The 15,361-nt window shown below is 48.4% G+C and overlaps 1 protein-coding gene across 1 annotated transcript in view; it reads left to right on the top strand.

Moving 5' to 3' along the window:
• Positions 1 to 13,925, top strand: part of LOC124029434 (sodium-independent sulfate anion transporter-like) — a 17,263-nt gene extending 3,338 nt beyond the window's left edge. The window contains exons 5-15 of the mRNA XM_046341139.1: positions 1,249 to 1,391; positions 1,540 to 1,718; positions 2,325 to 2,397; positions 2,705 to 2,816; positions 3,091 to 3,146; positions 5,561 to 5,701; positions 5,851 to 5,978; positions 8,271 to 8,370; positions 8,511 to 8,644; positions 12,543 to 12,630; positions 13,205 to 13,925. Of these exons, the coding sequence (XP_046197095.1) occupies positions 1,249 to 1,391; positions 1,540 to 1,718; positions 2,325 to 2,397; positions 2,705 to 2,816; positions 3,091 to 3,146; positions 5,561 to 5,701; positions 5,851 to 5,978; positions 8,271 to 8,370; positions 8,511 to 8,644; positions 12,543 to 12,630; positions 13,205 to 13,257 (1,207 nt within the window). The 3' untranslated portion in view covers positions 13,258 to 13,925. The remainder of the gene's footprint in view (positions 1 to 1,248; positions 1,392 to 1,539; positions 1,719 to 2,324; positions 2,398 to 2,704; positions 2,817 to 3,090; positions 3,147 to 5,560; positions 5,702 to 5,850; positions 5,979 to 8,270; positions 8,371 to 8,510; positions 8,645 to 12,542; positions 12,631 to 13,204) is intronic.
• The last annotated feature ends 1,436 nt before the right edge of the window (positions 13,926 to 15,361 follow it).

Genomic DNA, 15,361 nt, shown 5'->3' with positions numbered 1-15,361 from the left:
TCTACACCTTCTACAGGATACCTGAGACCAGGTAGAGTAGAGGACTGGTCTACACCTTCTACAGGATACCTGAGACCAGGTAGAGTCTAGAGGACTGGTCTACACCTTCTACAGGATACCTGAGACCAGGTAGAGTAGAGGACTGGTCTACACCTTCTACAGGATACCTGAGACCAGGTAGAGTAGGGGACTGGTCTACACCTTCTACAGGATACCTGAGACCAGGTAGAGTAGAGGACTGGTCTACACCTTCTACAGGATACCTGAGACCAGGTAGAGTAGAGGACTGGTCTACACCTTCTACAGGATACCTGAGACCAGGTAGAGTAGAGGACTGGTCTACACCTTCTACAGGATACCTGAGACCAGGTAGAGTAGAGGACTGGTCTACACCTTCTACAGGATACCTGAGACCAGGTAGAGTAGAGGACTGGTCTACACCTTCTACAGGATACCTGAGACCAGGTAGAGTAGAGGACTGGTCTACACCTTCTACAGGATACCTGAGACCAGGTAGAGTAGAGGACTGGTCTACACCTTCTACAGGATACCTGAGACCAGGTAGAGTAGAGGACTGGTCTACACCTTCTACAGGATACCTGAGACCAGGTAGAGTAGAGGACTGGTCTACACCTTCTACAGGATACCTGAGACCAGGTAGAGTAGGGGACTGGTCTACACCTTCTACAGGATACCTGAGACCAGGTAGAGTAGAGGACTGGTCTACACCTTCTACAGGATACCTGAGACCAGGTAGAGTAGAGGACTGGTCTACACCTTCTACAGGATACCTGAGACCAGGTAGAGTAGAGGACTGGTCTACACCTTCTACAGGAAACCTGAGACCAGGTAGAGTAGAGGACTGGTCTACACCTTCTACAGGATACCTGAGACCAGGTAGAGTAGAGGACTGGTCTACACCTTCTACAGGATACCTGAGACCAGGTAGAGTAGAGGACTAGTCTACACCTTCTACAGGATACCTGAGACCAGGTAGAGTAGAGGACCGGTCTACACCTTCTACAGGAAACCTGAGACCAGGTAGAGTAGACCTACAGTAGGCTACACTTTTGTGTGTGTGTGTGTGTGTGTAATGTTGTTGTAACGTGTGTGTGTGTGTGTAATGTGTGTGTGTTTGTGTAATATCATTGTAATGTGTGTGTGTAATGTTGTAACGTGTGTGTGTGTGTTTAATATCGTTGTAATGTGTGTGTGTGTGTGTGTGTGTGTGTGTGTGTGTGTGTGTAGGATAGGAGACGTGGTTCTAGGTCTGCTGTGTCTGTGTCTGCTGGTGACGTTGCAGTGGATGAAGAGGACCCTGGAACCCCCGTCAGAACAGGAGGCCCTCCTCACCCGGGCCGCTCACAGTCTGGTCTGGGGCATCGCTACCGGTCAGTACCGGTAGGGGGAGGGGTGTGTGTGTGTGTGTGTGTGTGTGTGTGTGTGTGTGTGTGTGTGTGTGTGTGTGTGTGTGTGTGTGTGTGTGTGTGTGTGTGTGTGAGAGAGGGAGAGTATAATGTGTGTGTCTCCCCACCTCAGTGCGTAATGCGTTGGTCGTAGTGGCGGCGACCTTCCTGGCGTTCTCATGGAACGCGTTTGACTCACCGGTCTTCACCATTACCGGGAAAACATCCCAGGGCCTGCCGCCGTTCAGAGCCCCTCCCCTCTCCGAGACCACGCCCAATGGTACCAGCATCAGCTTTGGAGAGATCATAGATGTGAGTAACAGACCAATAGGGATACAGGGTGGGGGAGTGGCAGGTGGACGGACCAATAGGGATACAGGGTGGGGGAGTGGCAGGTGGACAGACCAATAGGGATACAGGGTGGGGGAGTGGCAGGTGGACAGACCAATAGGGATACAGGGTGGGGGAGTGGCAGGTGGACAGACCAATAGGGATACAGGGTGGGGGAGTGGCAGGTGGACGGACCAATAGGGATACAGGGTGGGGGAGTGGCAGGTGGATGGACCAATAGGGATACAGGGTGGGGGAGTGGCAGGTGGACGGACCAATTTGGATACAGAGTTGACACTGGAGAGTGGGTGTCGTAATGTAGTTATCACCGTTGGGGAGAGCAGGGGGAGAGCGAGCTGAACCAATGATATTACAGTATTGATTTGTTAGTGTTGAGTTGTCACAGTAATGTGTTTTCTAATTAGGTTACAGTGAAAAGTAACAAGCTATTACAGCAAAGGTCCCCAGTCGCTCTTGGTCAGTATGCTAAGCCAATCAGGGAACAGTAATTAGTCATTAGAACTCCGTTGTCCAATCACATCTCGGATATGAGTGATTGAAAACCCCTTCTGACCAATCCCGTGGCAGGATTTTGGAGGAGGGCTGGCTGTCATCCCCTTCATGGGAGTACTGGAGAGCATTGCCATCGCTAAAGCCTTCGGTGAGAGCTGTGTGTGTGTGTGTGTGTGTGTGTGTGTGTGTGTGTGTGTGTGTGTGTGTGTGTGTGTGTGTGTGTGTGTGTGTGTGTGTGTGTGTGTGTGTGCGCGATGTTAATGGTGCGCTCTTTCTGTACCAACGTGTGTTGTTAAATGTTTATTATTATTTTATTATTGTTATTTATTTGACCAGAGAAGTCACATTGAGGATGGAATATCTTAAAATCTTGCATAATTATTCTGTTTCTCTATCTTCTTTGCTTTTAAGTGAGTTTAAATGCACTTTGAATAAAGTTTGATTTGAATCCCCAGCCAGTCAGAATGACTATAGGATCAATGCCAATCAGGAACTGTTTGCTATTGGTCTAACCAACATTATGGGATCCTTCGTCTCAGCCTATCCGGTCACAGGAAGCTTCGGAAGGTGTGTGTGCATTAGTGTTGCCATGACACCAGTATGGTGATACTAGGAAGTAAGGAAACAAAGGAAACACAACATGAAGCAGACTGAAGCTCTTCAAACAGTCCTAATGTTTTCACCCAGAATCACATTTGTTTATTTTGCAAGTTGTACCACACAATATGTTACAAAAAGTACGTTTTAAAGGAGTTTAGTCTGCTTAGTGTTTTATTTTTTTGCCATGGAAAATACTGACATGGTGACAACACTAATGTCTGTGTGTTTCCTGTGTGTTCAGGACTGCAGTGAACTCCCAGACAGGGGTGTGTACACCAGCCGGAGGCATAGTCACTGGTAAGACAGAATTTACTACAAATATCACTCCCTTTTCTCTTTCTCTCTCTCCTATCCATCTTTCTCTCTCTCCTATCCATCCATCTTTCTCTCTCTCTCCTATCCATTCATCTTTCTCTCTCTCCTATCCATCCATCTTTCTCTCTCTCCTATCCATCCATCTTTCTCTCTCTCCTATCCATCCATCTTTCTCTCTCTCCTATCCATCCATCTTTCTCTCTCTCTCCTATCCATTCATCTTTCTCTCTCTCCTATCCATCCATCTTTCTCTCTCTCTCCTATCCATTCATCTTTCTCTCTCTCTCCTATCCATTCATCTTTCTCTCTCTCCTATCCATCCATCTTTCTCTCTCTCTCCTATCCATTCATCTTTCTCTCTCTCTCCTATCCATCCATCTTTCTCTCTCTCTCATCTTTCTCTCTCTCTCCATCATCCATCTCTCCTATTTCTCTCTCTCCTATCCATCCATCCTATCCATCCATCTTTCCATCTTTCTCTCTCCTATCCATCCATCTTTCTCTCTCTCCTATCCATCCATCTTTTCTCTCTCTCCATCCATCCATCCATCTTTCTCTCTCTCCTATCCATCCATCTTTCCATCTCCATTCATCTTTCTCTCTCTCCTATCCATCCATCTTTCTCTCTCTCTCCTATCCATTCATCTTTCTCTCTCTCTCCTATCCATCCATCTTTCTCTCTCTCTCCTATCCATCCATCTTTCTCTCTCTCCTATCCATCCATCTTTCTCTCTCTCCTATCCATCCATCTATCCATCCATCTCTCTCTCTCCTATCCATCCATCTATTCATCTTTCTCGCTCTCTCCTATCCATCCATCTTTCTCTCTCTCCTATCCATCCATCTTTCTCTCTCTCTCCATCCATCTTTCTCTCTCTCCTATCCATCCATCTTTCTCTCTCTCCTATCCATCCATCTTTTCTCTCTCTATCCATATCTTTCTCTCTCTCCTATCCATCCATCTTTCTCTCTCTCCTATCCATCCATCTTTCTCTCTCTCCTATCCATCCATCTTTCTCTCTCTCCTATCCATCCATCTCTCTCCATCCATCCATCTTTCTCTCTCTCCTATCCATTCATCTTTTCTCTCTCTCCTATCCATTCATCTATCCATCCATTCTCTCTCTCTATCCATCCATCTTTCTCTCTCTCCTATCCATTCATCTTTTCTCTCTCTCTCCTATCCATTCATCTCTTCTCCTCATCTCCTATTCTCTCTCTCTCTCCTATCCATCCTATCCATCATCTTTCTCTCTCTCCTATCCATCTTTCTCTCTCTCTCCTATCCATCCATCTTTCTCTCTCTCTCCTATCCATCCATCTTTCCATCTCTCTCTCCTATCCATCCATCTATCCATTTCTCTCTCTCCTATCCATCATCTTTCTCTCTCTCCTATCCATCATCTTTCTCTCTCTCCTATCCATTCATCCATTCATCTTTCTCTCTCTCCTATCCATCCATCTTTTCTCTCTCTCCTATCCATTCATCTTTTCTCTCTCTCCTATCCATCCATCTTTCTCTCTCTCTCCTATCCATCCATCTTTCTCTCTCTCTCCTATCCATCCATCTTTCTCTCTCTCTCCTATCCATCCATCTTTCTCTCTCTCCTATCCATCCATCTTTCTCTCTCTCTCCTATCCATCCATCTTTCTCGCTCTCTCTGTACTGTACTGCAATGTTGTTGTAGTATAGTTATTTACTGTAGTACACTAGTAAATACTGCAGTACACTTGTAATTATTGTGTAGTGTCTGACGCCCCCTGGTGTTGAGGTGTGGTAGTTAGTATACTGTAATTAATGTGTGGTATCTGTCTGATGTTGAGGTGTGGTAGTTAGTATACTGTAATTAATGTGTGGTATCTGTCTGGTGTTGAGGTGTGGTAGTTAGTATACTGTAATTAATGTGTGGTATCTGTCTGGTGTTGAGGTGTGGTAGTTCGTATACTGTAATTAATGTGTGGTATCTGTCTGGTGTTGAGGTGTGGTAGTTCGTATACTGTAATTAATGTGTGGTATCTGTCTGGTGTTGAGGTGTGGTAGTTAGTATACTGTAATTAATGTGTGGTATCTGTCTGGTGTTGAGGTGTGGTAGTTCGTATACTGTAATTAATGTGTGGTATCTGTCTGGTGTTGAGGTGTGGTAGTTAGTATACTGTAATTAATGTGTGGTATCTGTCTGGTGTTGAGGTGTGGTAGTTAGTATACTGTAATTCATGTGTGGTATCTGTCTGATGTTGAGGTGTGGTAGTTAGTATACTGTAATTAATGTGTGGTATCTGTCTGGTGTTGAGGTGTAGTAGTTAGTATACTGTAATTAATGTGTGGTATCTGTCTGATGTTGAAGTGTAGTAGTTAGTATACTGTAATTAATGTGTGGTATCTGTCTGGTGTTGAGGTGTGGTAGTGCTGTTGTCCCTGGCCTTCCTGATGCCAGCATTCTACTACATCCCTAAAGCCTCTCTGGCAGCAGTCATCATCTGTGCTGTGGCTCCCCTGGTCGACTACCGTGTCGTCATGCAGTTCTGGAGGATACGCAGTGAGTCGTTTGTGTTGAATCTGTGTGTTTGTCTCACAGTTTTTACATCTTTGTGTGTCAGTGTGTTTTCAAATGTGTGTGTGTGTGGGTGTGTGTTTGTGTTTTCAAATGTGTGTGTGTGTTTTCAAATCTGTGTGTGTGTGTCTTAGAGCTTGATCTGGTGCCGTTCCTGATCACCTTCCTGTTGAGTTTCTGGGAGGTGCAGTACGGCATTGTGGGAGGTGTAGTTGTTTCTGGACTCATGCTGCTCTACAATGTAGCCAGGCCCAGCATAAAGGTAATGTGTATGTGTGCGTGCATGCATTCATTTGTGTGTGTGTGCATAATACTATGGGTTGTGTCTGTGTGTAACAGGTGTGTGTGTGTTCTCTCTGTGTGTAACAGGTGTGTGTGTGTTCTCTCTGTGTGTAACAGGTGTGTGTGTTCTCTCTGTGTGTAACAGGTGTGTGTGTGTTCTCTCTGTGTGTAGCAGGTGTGTGTGTTCTCTCTGTGTGTAGCAGGTGTGTGTGTTCTCTCTGTGTGTAACAGGTGTGTGTGTTCTCTCTGTGTGTAACAGGTGTGTGTGTTCTCTCTGTGTGTAACAGGTGTGTGTGTTCTCTCTGTGTGTAACAGGTGTGTGTGTTCTCTCTGTGTGTACAGGTGTGTGTGTTCTCTCTGTGTGTACAGGTGTGTGTGTTCTCTCTGTGTGTAACAGGTGTGTGTGTTCTCTCTATGTGTACAGGTGTGTGTACAGGTGTGTGTGTTCTCTCTGTGTGTAACAGGTGTGTTCTCTCTGTGTGTAACAGGTGTGTTCTCTCTGTGTGTAACAGGTGTGTTCTCTCTGTGTGTAACAGGTGTGTTCTCTCTGTGTGTAACAGGTGTGTTCTCTCTGTGTGTAACAGGTGTGTTCTCTCTGTGTGTAACAGGTGTGTTCTCTCTGTGTGTAACAGGTGTGTTCTCTCTGTGTGTAACAGGTGTGTTCTCTCTGTGTGTAACAGGTGTGTTCTCTCTGTGTGTAACAGGTGTGTTCTCTCTGTGTGTAACAGGTGTGTTCTCTCTGTGTGTAACAGGTGTGTTCTCTCTGTGTGTAACAGGTGTGTTCTCTCTGTGTGTAACAGGTGTGTTCTCTGTGTGTAACAGGTGTGTGTGTGTGTTCTCTCTGTGTGTAACGGGTGTGTGTGTGTTCTCTCTGTGTGTAACAGTGTGTGTGTGTTCTCTCTGTGTGTAACAGGTGTGTAACAGGTGTGTGTGTGTTCTCTCTGTGTGTAACGGGTGTGTGTGTTCTCTCTGTGTGTGTGTGTTCTCTCTGTGTGTAACGGGTGTGTGTGTTCTCTCTGTGTGTAACAGGTGTGTGTGTTCTCTCTGTGTGTAACAAGTGTGTGTGTTCTCTCTGTGTGTACAGGTGTGTGTGTGTGTTCTCTCTGTGTGTTCTCTGTGTGTAACAGGTGTGTGTGTTCTCTCTGTGTGTAACAGGTGTGTTCTCTGTATGTAACAGGTGTGTGTGTGTGTGTTCTCTCTGTGTGTAACAGGTGTGTGTGTTCTCTCTGTGTGTAGCAGGTGTGTTCTCTGTATGTAACAGGTGTGTGTGTGTGTTCTCTCTGTGTGTAACAGGTGTGTTCTCTCTGTGTGTAACAGGTGTGTTCTCTCTGTGTGTAACAGGTGTGTGTGTTCTCTCTGTGTGTAACAGGTGTGTGTGTTCTCTCTGTGTGTAACGGGTGTGTGTGTGTTCTCTCTGTGTGTAACAGGTGTGTTCTCTCTGTGTGTAACAGGTGTGTTCTCTCTGTGTGTAACAGGTGTGTGTGTTCTCTCTGTGTGTAACGGGTGTGTGTGTGTTCTCTCTGTGTGTAACGGGTGTGTGTGTGTTCTCTCTGTGTGTAACGGGTGTGTGTGTGTTCTCTCTGTGTGTAACGGGTGTGTGTGTGTTCTCTCTGTGTGTAACGGGTGTGTGTGTGTTCTCTCTGTGTGTAACGGGTGTGTGTGTGTTCTCTCTGTGTGTAACGGGTGTGTGTGTGTTCTCTCTGTGTGTAACGGGTGTGTGTGTGTTCTCTCTGTGTGTAACGGGTGTGTGTGTGTTCTCTCTGTGTGTAACGGGTGTGTGTGTGTTCTCTCTGTGTGTAACGGGTGTGTGTGTGTTCTCTCTGTGTGTAACGGGTGTGTGTGTGTTCTCTCTGTGTGTAACGGGTGTGTGTGTGTTCTCTCTGTGTGTAACGGGTGTGTGTGTGTTCTCTCTGTGTGTAACGGGTGTGTGTGTGTTCTCTCTGTGTGTAACGGGTGTGTGTGTGTTCTCTCTGTGTGTAACAGGTGTGTGTGTGTTCTCTCTGTGTGTAACGGGTGTGTGTGTGTTCTCTCTGTGTGTAACGGGTGTGTGTGTGTTCTCTCTGTGTGTAACGGGTGTGTGTGTGTTCTCTCTGTGTGTAGCAGGTGTGTTCTCTGTGTGTAACAGGTGTGTGTGTGTGTTCTCTCTGTGTGTAACAGGTGTGCGTGCGTGTTCTCTCTGTGTGTAGCAGGTGTGTTCTCTGTGTGTAACAGGTGTGTGTGTGTTCTCTCTGTGTGTAACAGGTGTGTGTGCGTGTTCTCTCTGTGTGTACAGGTGTGTGATCATGGTGTTTTGGTGATGGAGTTAGATAGTGGACTCAGTTTCCCCTCCACAGAGTACCTCAACACTGTCCTATACACTCAGGCACTGCAGGGTAAGAGAGAGAGAGTGTGTGTATTCTGGAATGCTGGAACATTGTTAATGTGGGAGGCAATCTGTCTGCCTAGGGAGACTAATCTTTCCTCCTCTTGTGCGTGCCCCCCCCCCTCTCCTCTCCCCCTCCATCTCCCTCAGCCTCTCCTCCTAGGTCAGTGGTCCTGGACTGTCATCATGTCAATACTGTAGACTATACAGTTGTCAACGAGCTCAGGGACCTGCTACGACAGTTCAAACTACGAGGGGTCGGACTCATCTTCTCTGGCCTGCAGGTACTGACTGACTGGGTGTGTTTTGGCCTGCAGGTACTGACTGACTGACTGGGTGTGTTCTGGCCTGCAGGTACTGACTGACTGGGTGTGTTCTGGCCTGCAGGTACTGACTGACTGGGTGTGTTTGGCCTGCAGGTACTGACTGACTGACTGGGTGTGTTATGGCCTGCAGGTACTGACTGATGGCCTGCAGGTACTGACTGACTGGGTGTGTTTGGCCTGCAGGTACTGACTGACAGGTATGGCCTGACTGACTGACTGGGTGTGTTCTGGCCTGCAGGTACTGACTGACTGACTGGGTGTGTTTCTGGCCTGCAGGTGACTGACTGGGTGTGTTCTGGCCTGCAGGTACTGACTGACTGGGTGTGTTATGGCCTGCAGGTACTGACTGACTGGGTGTGTTATGGCCTGCAGGTACTGACTGACTGGGTGTGTTCTGGCCTGCAGGTACTGACTGACTGGGTGTGTTATGGCCTGCAGGTACTGACTGACTGGGTGTGTTATGGCCTGCAGGTGACTGGGTGTGTTACTGACTGACTGACTGGGTGTGTTATGGCCTGCAGGTACTGACTGACTGGGTGTGTTATGGCCTGCAGGTACTGACTGACTGACTGGGTGTGTTCTGGCCTGCAGGTACTGACTGACTGGGTGTGTTCTGGCCTGCAGGTACTGACTGACTGGGTGTGTTATGGCCTGCAGGTACTGACTGACTGACTGGGTGTGTTATGGCCTGCAGGTACTGACTGACTGACTGGGTGTGTTCTGGCCTGCAGGTACTGACTGACTGGGTGTGTTCTGGCCTGCAGGTACTGACTGACTGGGTGTGTTATGGCCTGCAGGTACTGACTGACTGACTGGGTGTGTTCTGGCCTGCAGGTACTGTGTTATGGCCTGCAGGTACTGACTGGGTGTGTTATGGCCTGCAGGTACTGACTGACTGACTGGGTGTGTTATGGCCTGCAGGTACTGACTGACTGGGTGTGTTCTGGCCTGCAGGTACTGACTGACTGGGTGTGTTATGGCCTGCAGGTACTGACTGACTGGGTGTGTTATGGCCTGCAGGTACTGACTGACTGGGTGTGTTATGGCCTGCAGGTACTGACTGACTGGGTGTGTTATGGCCTGCAGGTACTGACTGACTGGGTGTGTTTGGCCTGCAGGTACTGACTGACTGGGTGTGTTATGGCCTGCAGGTACTGACTGACTGGGTGTGTTCTGGCCTGCAGGTACTGACTGACTGGGTGTGTTATGGCCTGCAGGTACTGACTGACTGGGTGTGTTCTGGCCTGCAGGGTGACTGACTGACTGGGTGTGTTCTGGCCTGTTCTGGCCTGCTGACTGACTGACTGGGTGTGTTCTGGCCTGCAGGTACTGACTGACTGACTGGGTGTGTTCTGGCCTGCAGGTACTGACTGACTGGGTGTGTTATGGCCTGCAGGTACTGACTGACTGACTGGGTGTGTTCTGGCCTGCAGGTACTGACTGACTGGGTGTGTTCTGGCCTGCAGGTACTGACTGACTGGGTGTGTTCTGGCCTGCAGGTACTGACTGACTGGGTGTGTTATGGCCTGCAGGTACTGACTGACTGACTGGGTGTGTTCTGGCCTGCAGGTACTGACTGACTGACTGACTGACTGACTGACTGACTGACTGACTGACTGGGTGTGTTCTGGCCTGCAGGTACTGACTGACTGACTGGGTGTGTTATGGCCTGCAGGTACTGACTGACTGACTGGGTGTGTTCTGGCCTGCAGGTACTGACTGACTGACTGGGTGTGTTATGGCCTGCAGGTACTGAGTGACTGACTGACTGACTGGGTGTGTTCTGGCCTGCAGGTACTGACTGACTGACTGGGTGTGTTCTGGCCTGCAGGTACTGACTGACTGACTGGGTGTGTTATGGCCTGCAGGTACTGACTGACTGACTGGGTGTGTTATGGCCTGCAGGTACTGACTGACTGGGTGTGTTCTGGCCTGCAGGTACTGACTGACTGACTGGGTGTGTTCTGGCCTGCAGGTACTGACTGACTGACTGGGTGTGTTCTGGCCTGCAGGTACTGACTGACTGGGTGTGTTATGGCCTGCAGGTACTGACTGACTGGGTGTGTTATGGCCTGCAGGTACTGACTGACTGGGTGTGTTATGGCCTGCAGGTACTGACTGACTGACTGGGTGTGTTATGGCCTGCAGGTACTGACTGACTGGGTGTGTTCTGGCCTGCAGGTACTGACTGACTGACTGGGTGTGTTATGGCCTGCAGGTACTGACTGACTGACTGGGTGTGTTATGGCCTGCAGGTACTGACTGACTGACTGGGTGTGTTCTGGCCTGCAGGTACTGACTGACTGGGTGTGTTCTGGCCTGCAGGTACTGACTGACTGACTGGGTGTGTTCTGGCCTGCAGGTACTGACTGACTGGGTGTGTTCTGGCCTGCAGGTACTGACTGACTGGGTGTGTTATGGCCTGCAGGTACTGACTGACTGGGTGTGTTCTGGCCTGCAGGTACTGACTGACTGACTGGGTGTGTTATGGCCTGCAGGTACTGACTGACTGACTGGGTGTGTTCTGGCCTGCAGGTACTGACTGACTGGGTGTGTTCTGGCCTGCAGGTACTGACTGACTGACTGACTGACTGGGTGTGTTCTGGCCTGCAGGTACTGACTGACTGACTGACTGACTGGGTGTGTTCTGGCCTGCAGGTACTGACTGACTGACTGGGTGTGTTATGGCCTGCAGGTACTGACTGACTGGGTGTGTTATGGCCTGCAGGTACTGACTGATGACTGGGTGTGTTATGGCCTGCAGGTACTGACTGACTGACTGGGTGTGTTATGGCCTGCAGGTACTGACTGACTGACTGACTGACTGACTGACTGACTGGGTGTGTTCTGGCCTGCAGGTACTGACTGACTGGGTGTGTTCTGGCCTGCAGGTACTGACTGACTGGCTGGGTGTGTTCTGGCCTGCAGGTACTGACTGACTGGGTGTGTTATGGCCTGCAGGTACTGACTGACTGACTGGGTGCCTGTTGACTGGCCTGACAGGTGACTGACTGACTGACTGGGTGTGTTCTGGCCTGCAGGTACTGACTGACTGACTGGGTGTGTTATGGCCTGCAGGTACTGACTGACTGACTGGGTGTGTTCTGGCCTGCAGGTACTGACTGACTGACTGGGTGTGTTATGGCCTGCAGGTACTGACTGACTGACTGGGTGTGTTCTGGCCTGCAGGTACTGACTGACTGACTGGGTGTGTTCTGGCCTGCAGGTACTGACTGACTGACTGGGTGTGTTCTGGCCTGCAGGTACTGACTGACTGACTGACTGACTGGGTGTGTTCTGGCCTGCAGGTACTGACTGACTGACTGGGTGTGTTATGGCCTGCAGGTACTGACTGACTGGGTGTGTTCTGGCCTGCAGGTACTGACTGACTGACTGGGTGTGTTATGGCCTGCAGGTACTGACTGACTGGGTGTGTTATGGCCTGCAGGTACTGACTGACTGATGGCCTGCAGGGACTGACTGACTGGGTGTGTTCTGGCCTGCAGGTACTGACTGACTGGGTGTGTTGTGGCCTGCAGGTACTGACTGACTGACTGGGTGTGTTATGGCCTGCAGGTACTGACTGACTGACTGGGTGTGTTCTGGCCTGCAGGTACTGTTCTGGCCTGCAGGTACTGACTGACTGGGTGTGTTCTGGCCTGCAGGTACTGACTGACTGACTGGGTGTGTTCTGGCCTGCAGGTACTGACTGACTGGGTGTGTTATGGCCTGCAGGTGTGTTCTGGCCTGCAGGTACATTAGTTGACCAACAATGATGAAGTATAATCAGACTGATTGCAACTGTCTCTTCTCTTCTCTCTGTCTCTCTTCTCTTCCCTCGGTCTCCCTCTCTCAGTATTCGGTCTTGGAGGTCCTGTTGGCAGCAGACCTGCCGGATCTTAGACACACCGCCAGTGTGGAGGCGGCACTAACCATCCTATCGGGTAGCACTCAGTGACTGACACTACAACCAACCAATCACAGACGAGAACAGTGATATATATATATATATTTTTTTTTATGCTGTCTTGAACCAATCCCTGCTGAGTTCACCGATTACACTCGACTCAACGGACCCTGACACTGAAATCAGAATGATTGGTATGGATCTGGACCAATCAGGGTACAGCAGTGGCCAAGAATGTCCCGCCCCCTCACCAATTGATTGGCTGTCAAGCAGTTGACAGGTTGTCAATCCCCTTTTTTTAACCAAGCATGAGAACCGATCTCTTATGCTTTTCCACTTTGAAGATGCTGCTGTGTGAACGACTTTTATGTTGTTGAAGGTATCTGTAGACACTGATCAAGTCTAGAGTAGGTTTGGAGTAGGTTTGTGGTTTCTATCACTAATGGACATTTGAATGTCTCTGTGTGCAGTTTGAAGGTAGTTTCAGGCCCATTGCTAACTAGTGTTAGCATAATGACTGGAAGTTTACAGGAACAGCTAGCACACACACACTACCTTTTATTCTGGGTCTGTTTTAACAGGTTTGCTCTGTGTGTTAATAACCCCTTCAGAGCCAACGTACACAGAGGAACTGGAGGACGGGAAATCACTTCTCAGGAAGTGATGTAAGGAAAGCAGCCCCACCCTCTCAGCACTTAACTTCCTGTTTGTGTTCCAAATCAAAATTCCAAATCCTTTCCAAGCCCCTACCCATGTGTCCCAATCCTGGTCCCACGGACCCTTAAGGGGGGCACATTTTTGTTTTTTGCCCTCGCACTCACAAACCTGATTCAACCAAATGCTTGATGAGAAGTTTATTAGTTGAATTAAGCTAAAAACAAAACGTGTACCGCCTTGGGTCCCTGGACCAGGATTGGGAAGCCCTCACCGGAGTCAGTGTGTGTGGATAGGTGGAAGCAATATGGAGGAAATAGCACTTAGCCTGTCCAGAGATATAACTGTATATCTAATACCTATGGAATGTTTTGATTTGATTTACATAGGTGTTAGTAGGACGTGTCAAATATCCTTAGACTGATGAGATACTTACACTATTGCAACTTTGCTTTTAAATGTTCTTCTTATACACATTAATACATATCATATATTATTGCATACATTTGCTTGCTCAATTAGACTTTGATAAATTACAATTATTGATGCCTTTCAAATTGATCAATTGTACTTTATTGGTTGCCTCTATTGGATGAGAAGGTGTGTGTGTGTGTGTGTGTGTGTGTGTGTGTGTGTGTGTGTGTGTGTGTGTGTGTGTGTGTGTGTGTGTGTGTGTGTGTGTGTGTGTGTGTGTGTGTGTGTACCTGTACGATCATGACCATAAGAAGAATATCACATTCCAAATGGTTTGTGCCTTGTATGTTCTGCATTTAATACAATTATTTTGTTTGTTTTTTAACACTTTGAAACGTTTTAATTCTTAATTAGAAATGTATTTGATAAGACTGACAATTTGTATACATCTCCAAACGTAGTTTTATGCAGTGAATTAACCAGTGTTGTAAAGTGCTGAAGTAAAGATACTTTAAAGTACTACTGAAGTCGTTTTGGGGGTATTTGTACTTTACTATTTATATTTTTGACAACTTTTACTTTTACTCCACTACATTCCTAAAGACAATAATGTACTTTTTACTCCATTTCCCCTGACAACCAAAAGTCCTCGTGACATTTTGGATGATTAACAGGACAGGAAAATTGTCTAATTCACATCCCTGGTCATCCCTACTGTCATCCCTACTGCCATCCCTGGTCATCCCTACTGTCATCCCTACTGCCATCCCTGGTCATCCCTACTGCCATCCCTACTGCCATCCCTACTGCCATCCCTACTGCCATCCCTACTGCCATCCCTACTGTCTCTGATGTGGTGGACACACTAAACAGAGAACATCCCTGGTCATCCCTACTGTCATCCCTACTGCCATCCCTACTGTCATCCCTACTGTCATCCCTACTGCCATCCCTACTGCCATCCCTACTGCCTCTAATGTGGTGGACTCACTAAACAGAGAACATCCCTGGTCATCCCTACTGCCTCGTGATGTGGTGGACACACTAAACAGAGAACATCCCTACTGCCATCCCTGGTCATCCCTACTGCCTCGTGATGGACTCACTAAACAGAGAACATCCCTGGTCATCCCTACTGCCTCGTGATGGACTCACTAAACAGAGAACATCCCTGGTCGTCCCTACTGCCTCTGATCTGGAGGACTCACTAAACAGAGAACATCCCTGGTCATCCCTACTGCCTCTAATGTGGTGGACTCACTAAACAGAGAACATCCCTGGTCCCGTCTAAACAGAGAACATCCCTGGTCGTCCCTACTGCCTCTGATCTGGAGGACTCCTACTGCCTCTGATCTGGAGGACTCACTAAACAGAGAACATCCCTGGTCATCCCTACTGCCTCTGATGTGGTGGACACTAAACAGAGAACATCCCTGGTCATCCCTACTGCCTCGTGATGGACTCACTAAACAGAGAACATCCCTGGTCATCCCTACTGTCATCCCTACTGCCTCTAATGTGGTGGACACACTAAACAGAGAACATCCCTGGTCATCCCTACTGCCTCTGATGTGGTGGACACTAAACAGAGAACATCCCTGGTCATCCCTACTGCCTCGTGATGGACTCACTAAACAGAGAACATCCCTGGTCATCCCTACTGTCATCCCTACTGCCTCTGATGTGGTGGACACTAAACA

The sequence above is a fragment of the Oncorhynchus gorbuscha genome, unplaced genomic scaffold, assembly GCF_021184085.1.
Source record: "Oncorhynchus gorbuscha isolate QuinsamMale2020 ecotype Even-year unplaced genomic scaffold, OgorEven_v1.0 Un_scaffold_6370, whole genome shotgun sequence".
Lineage (NCBI taxonomy): Eukaryota > Metazoa > Chordata > Actinopteri > Salmoniformes > Salmonidae > Oncorhynchus > Oncorhynchus gorbuscha.
The sequence above is the reverse complement of the archived record's forward strand: the minus strand, read 5'-3'. Positions and strand labels throughout refer to the sequence as shown.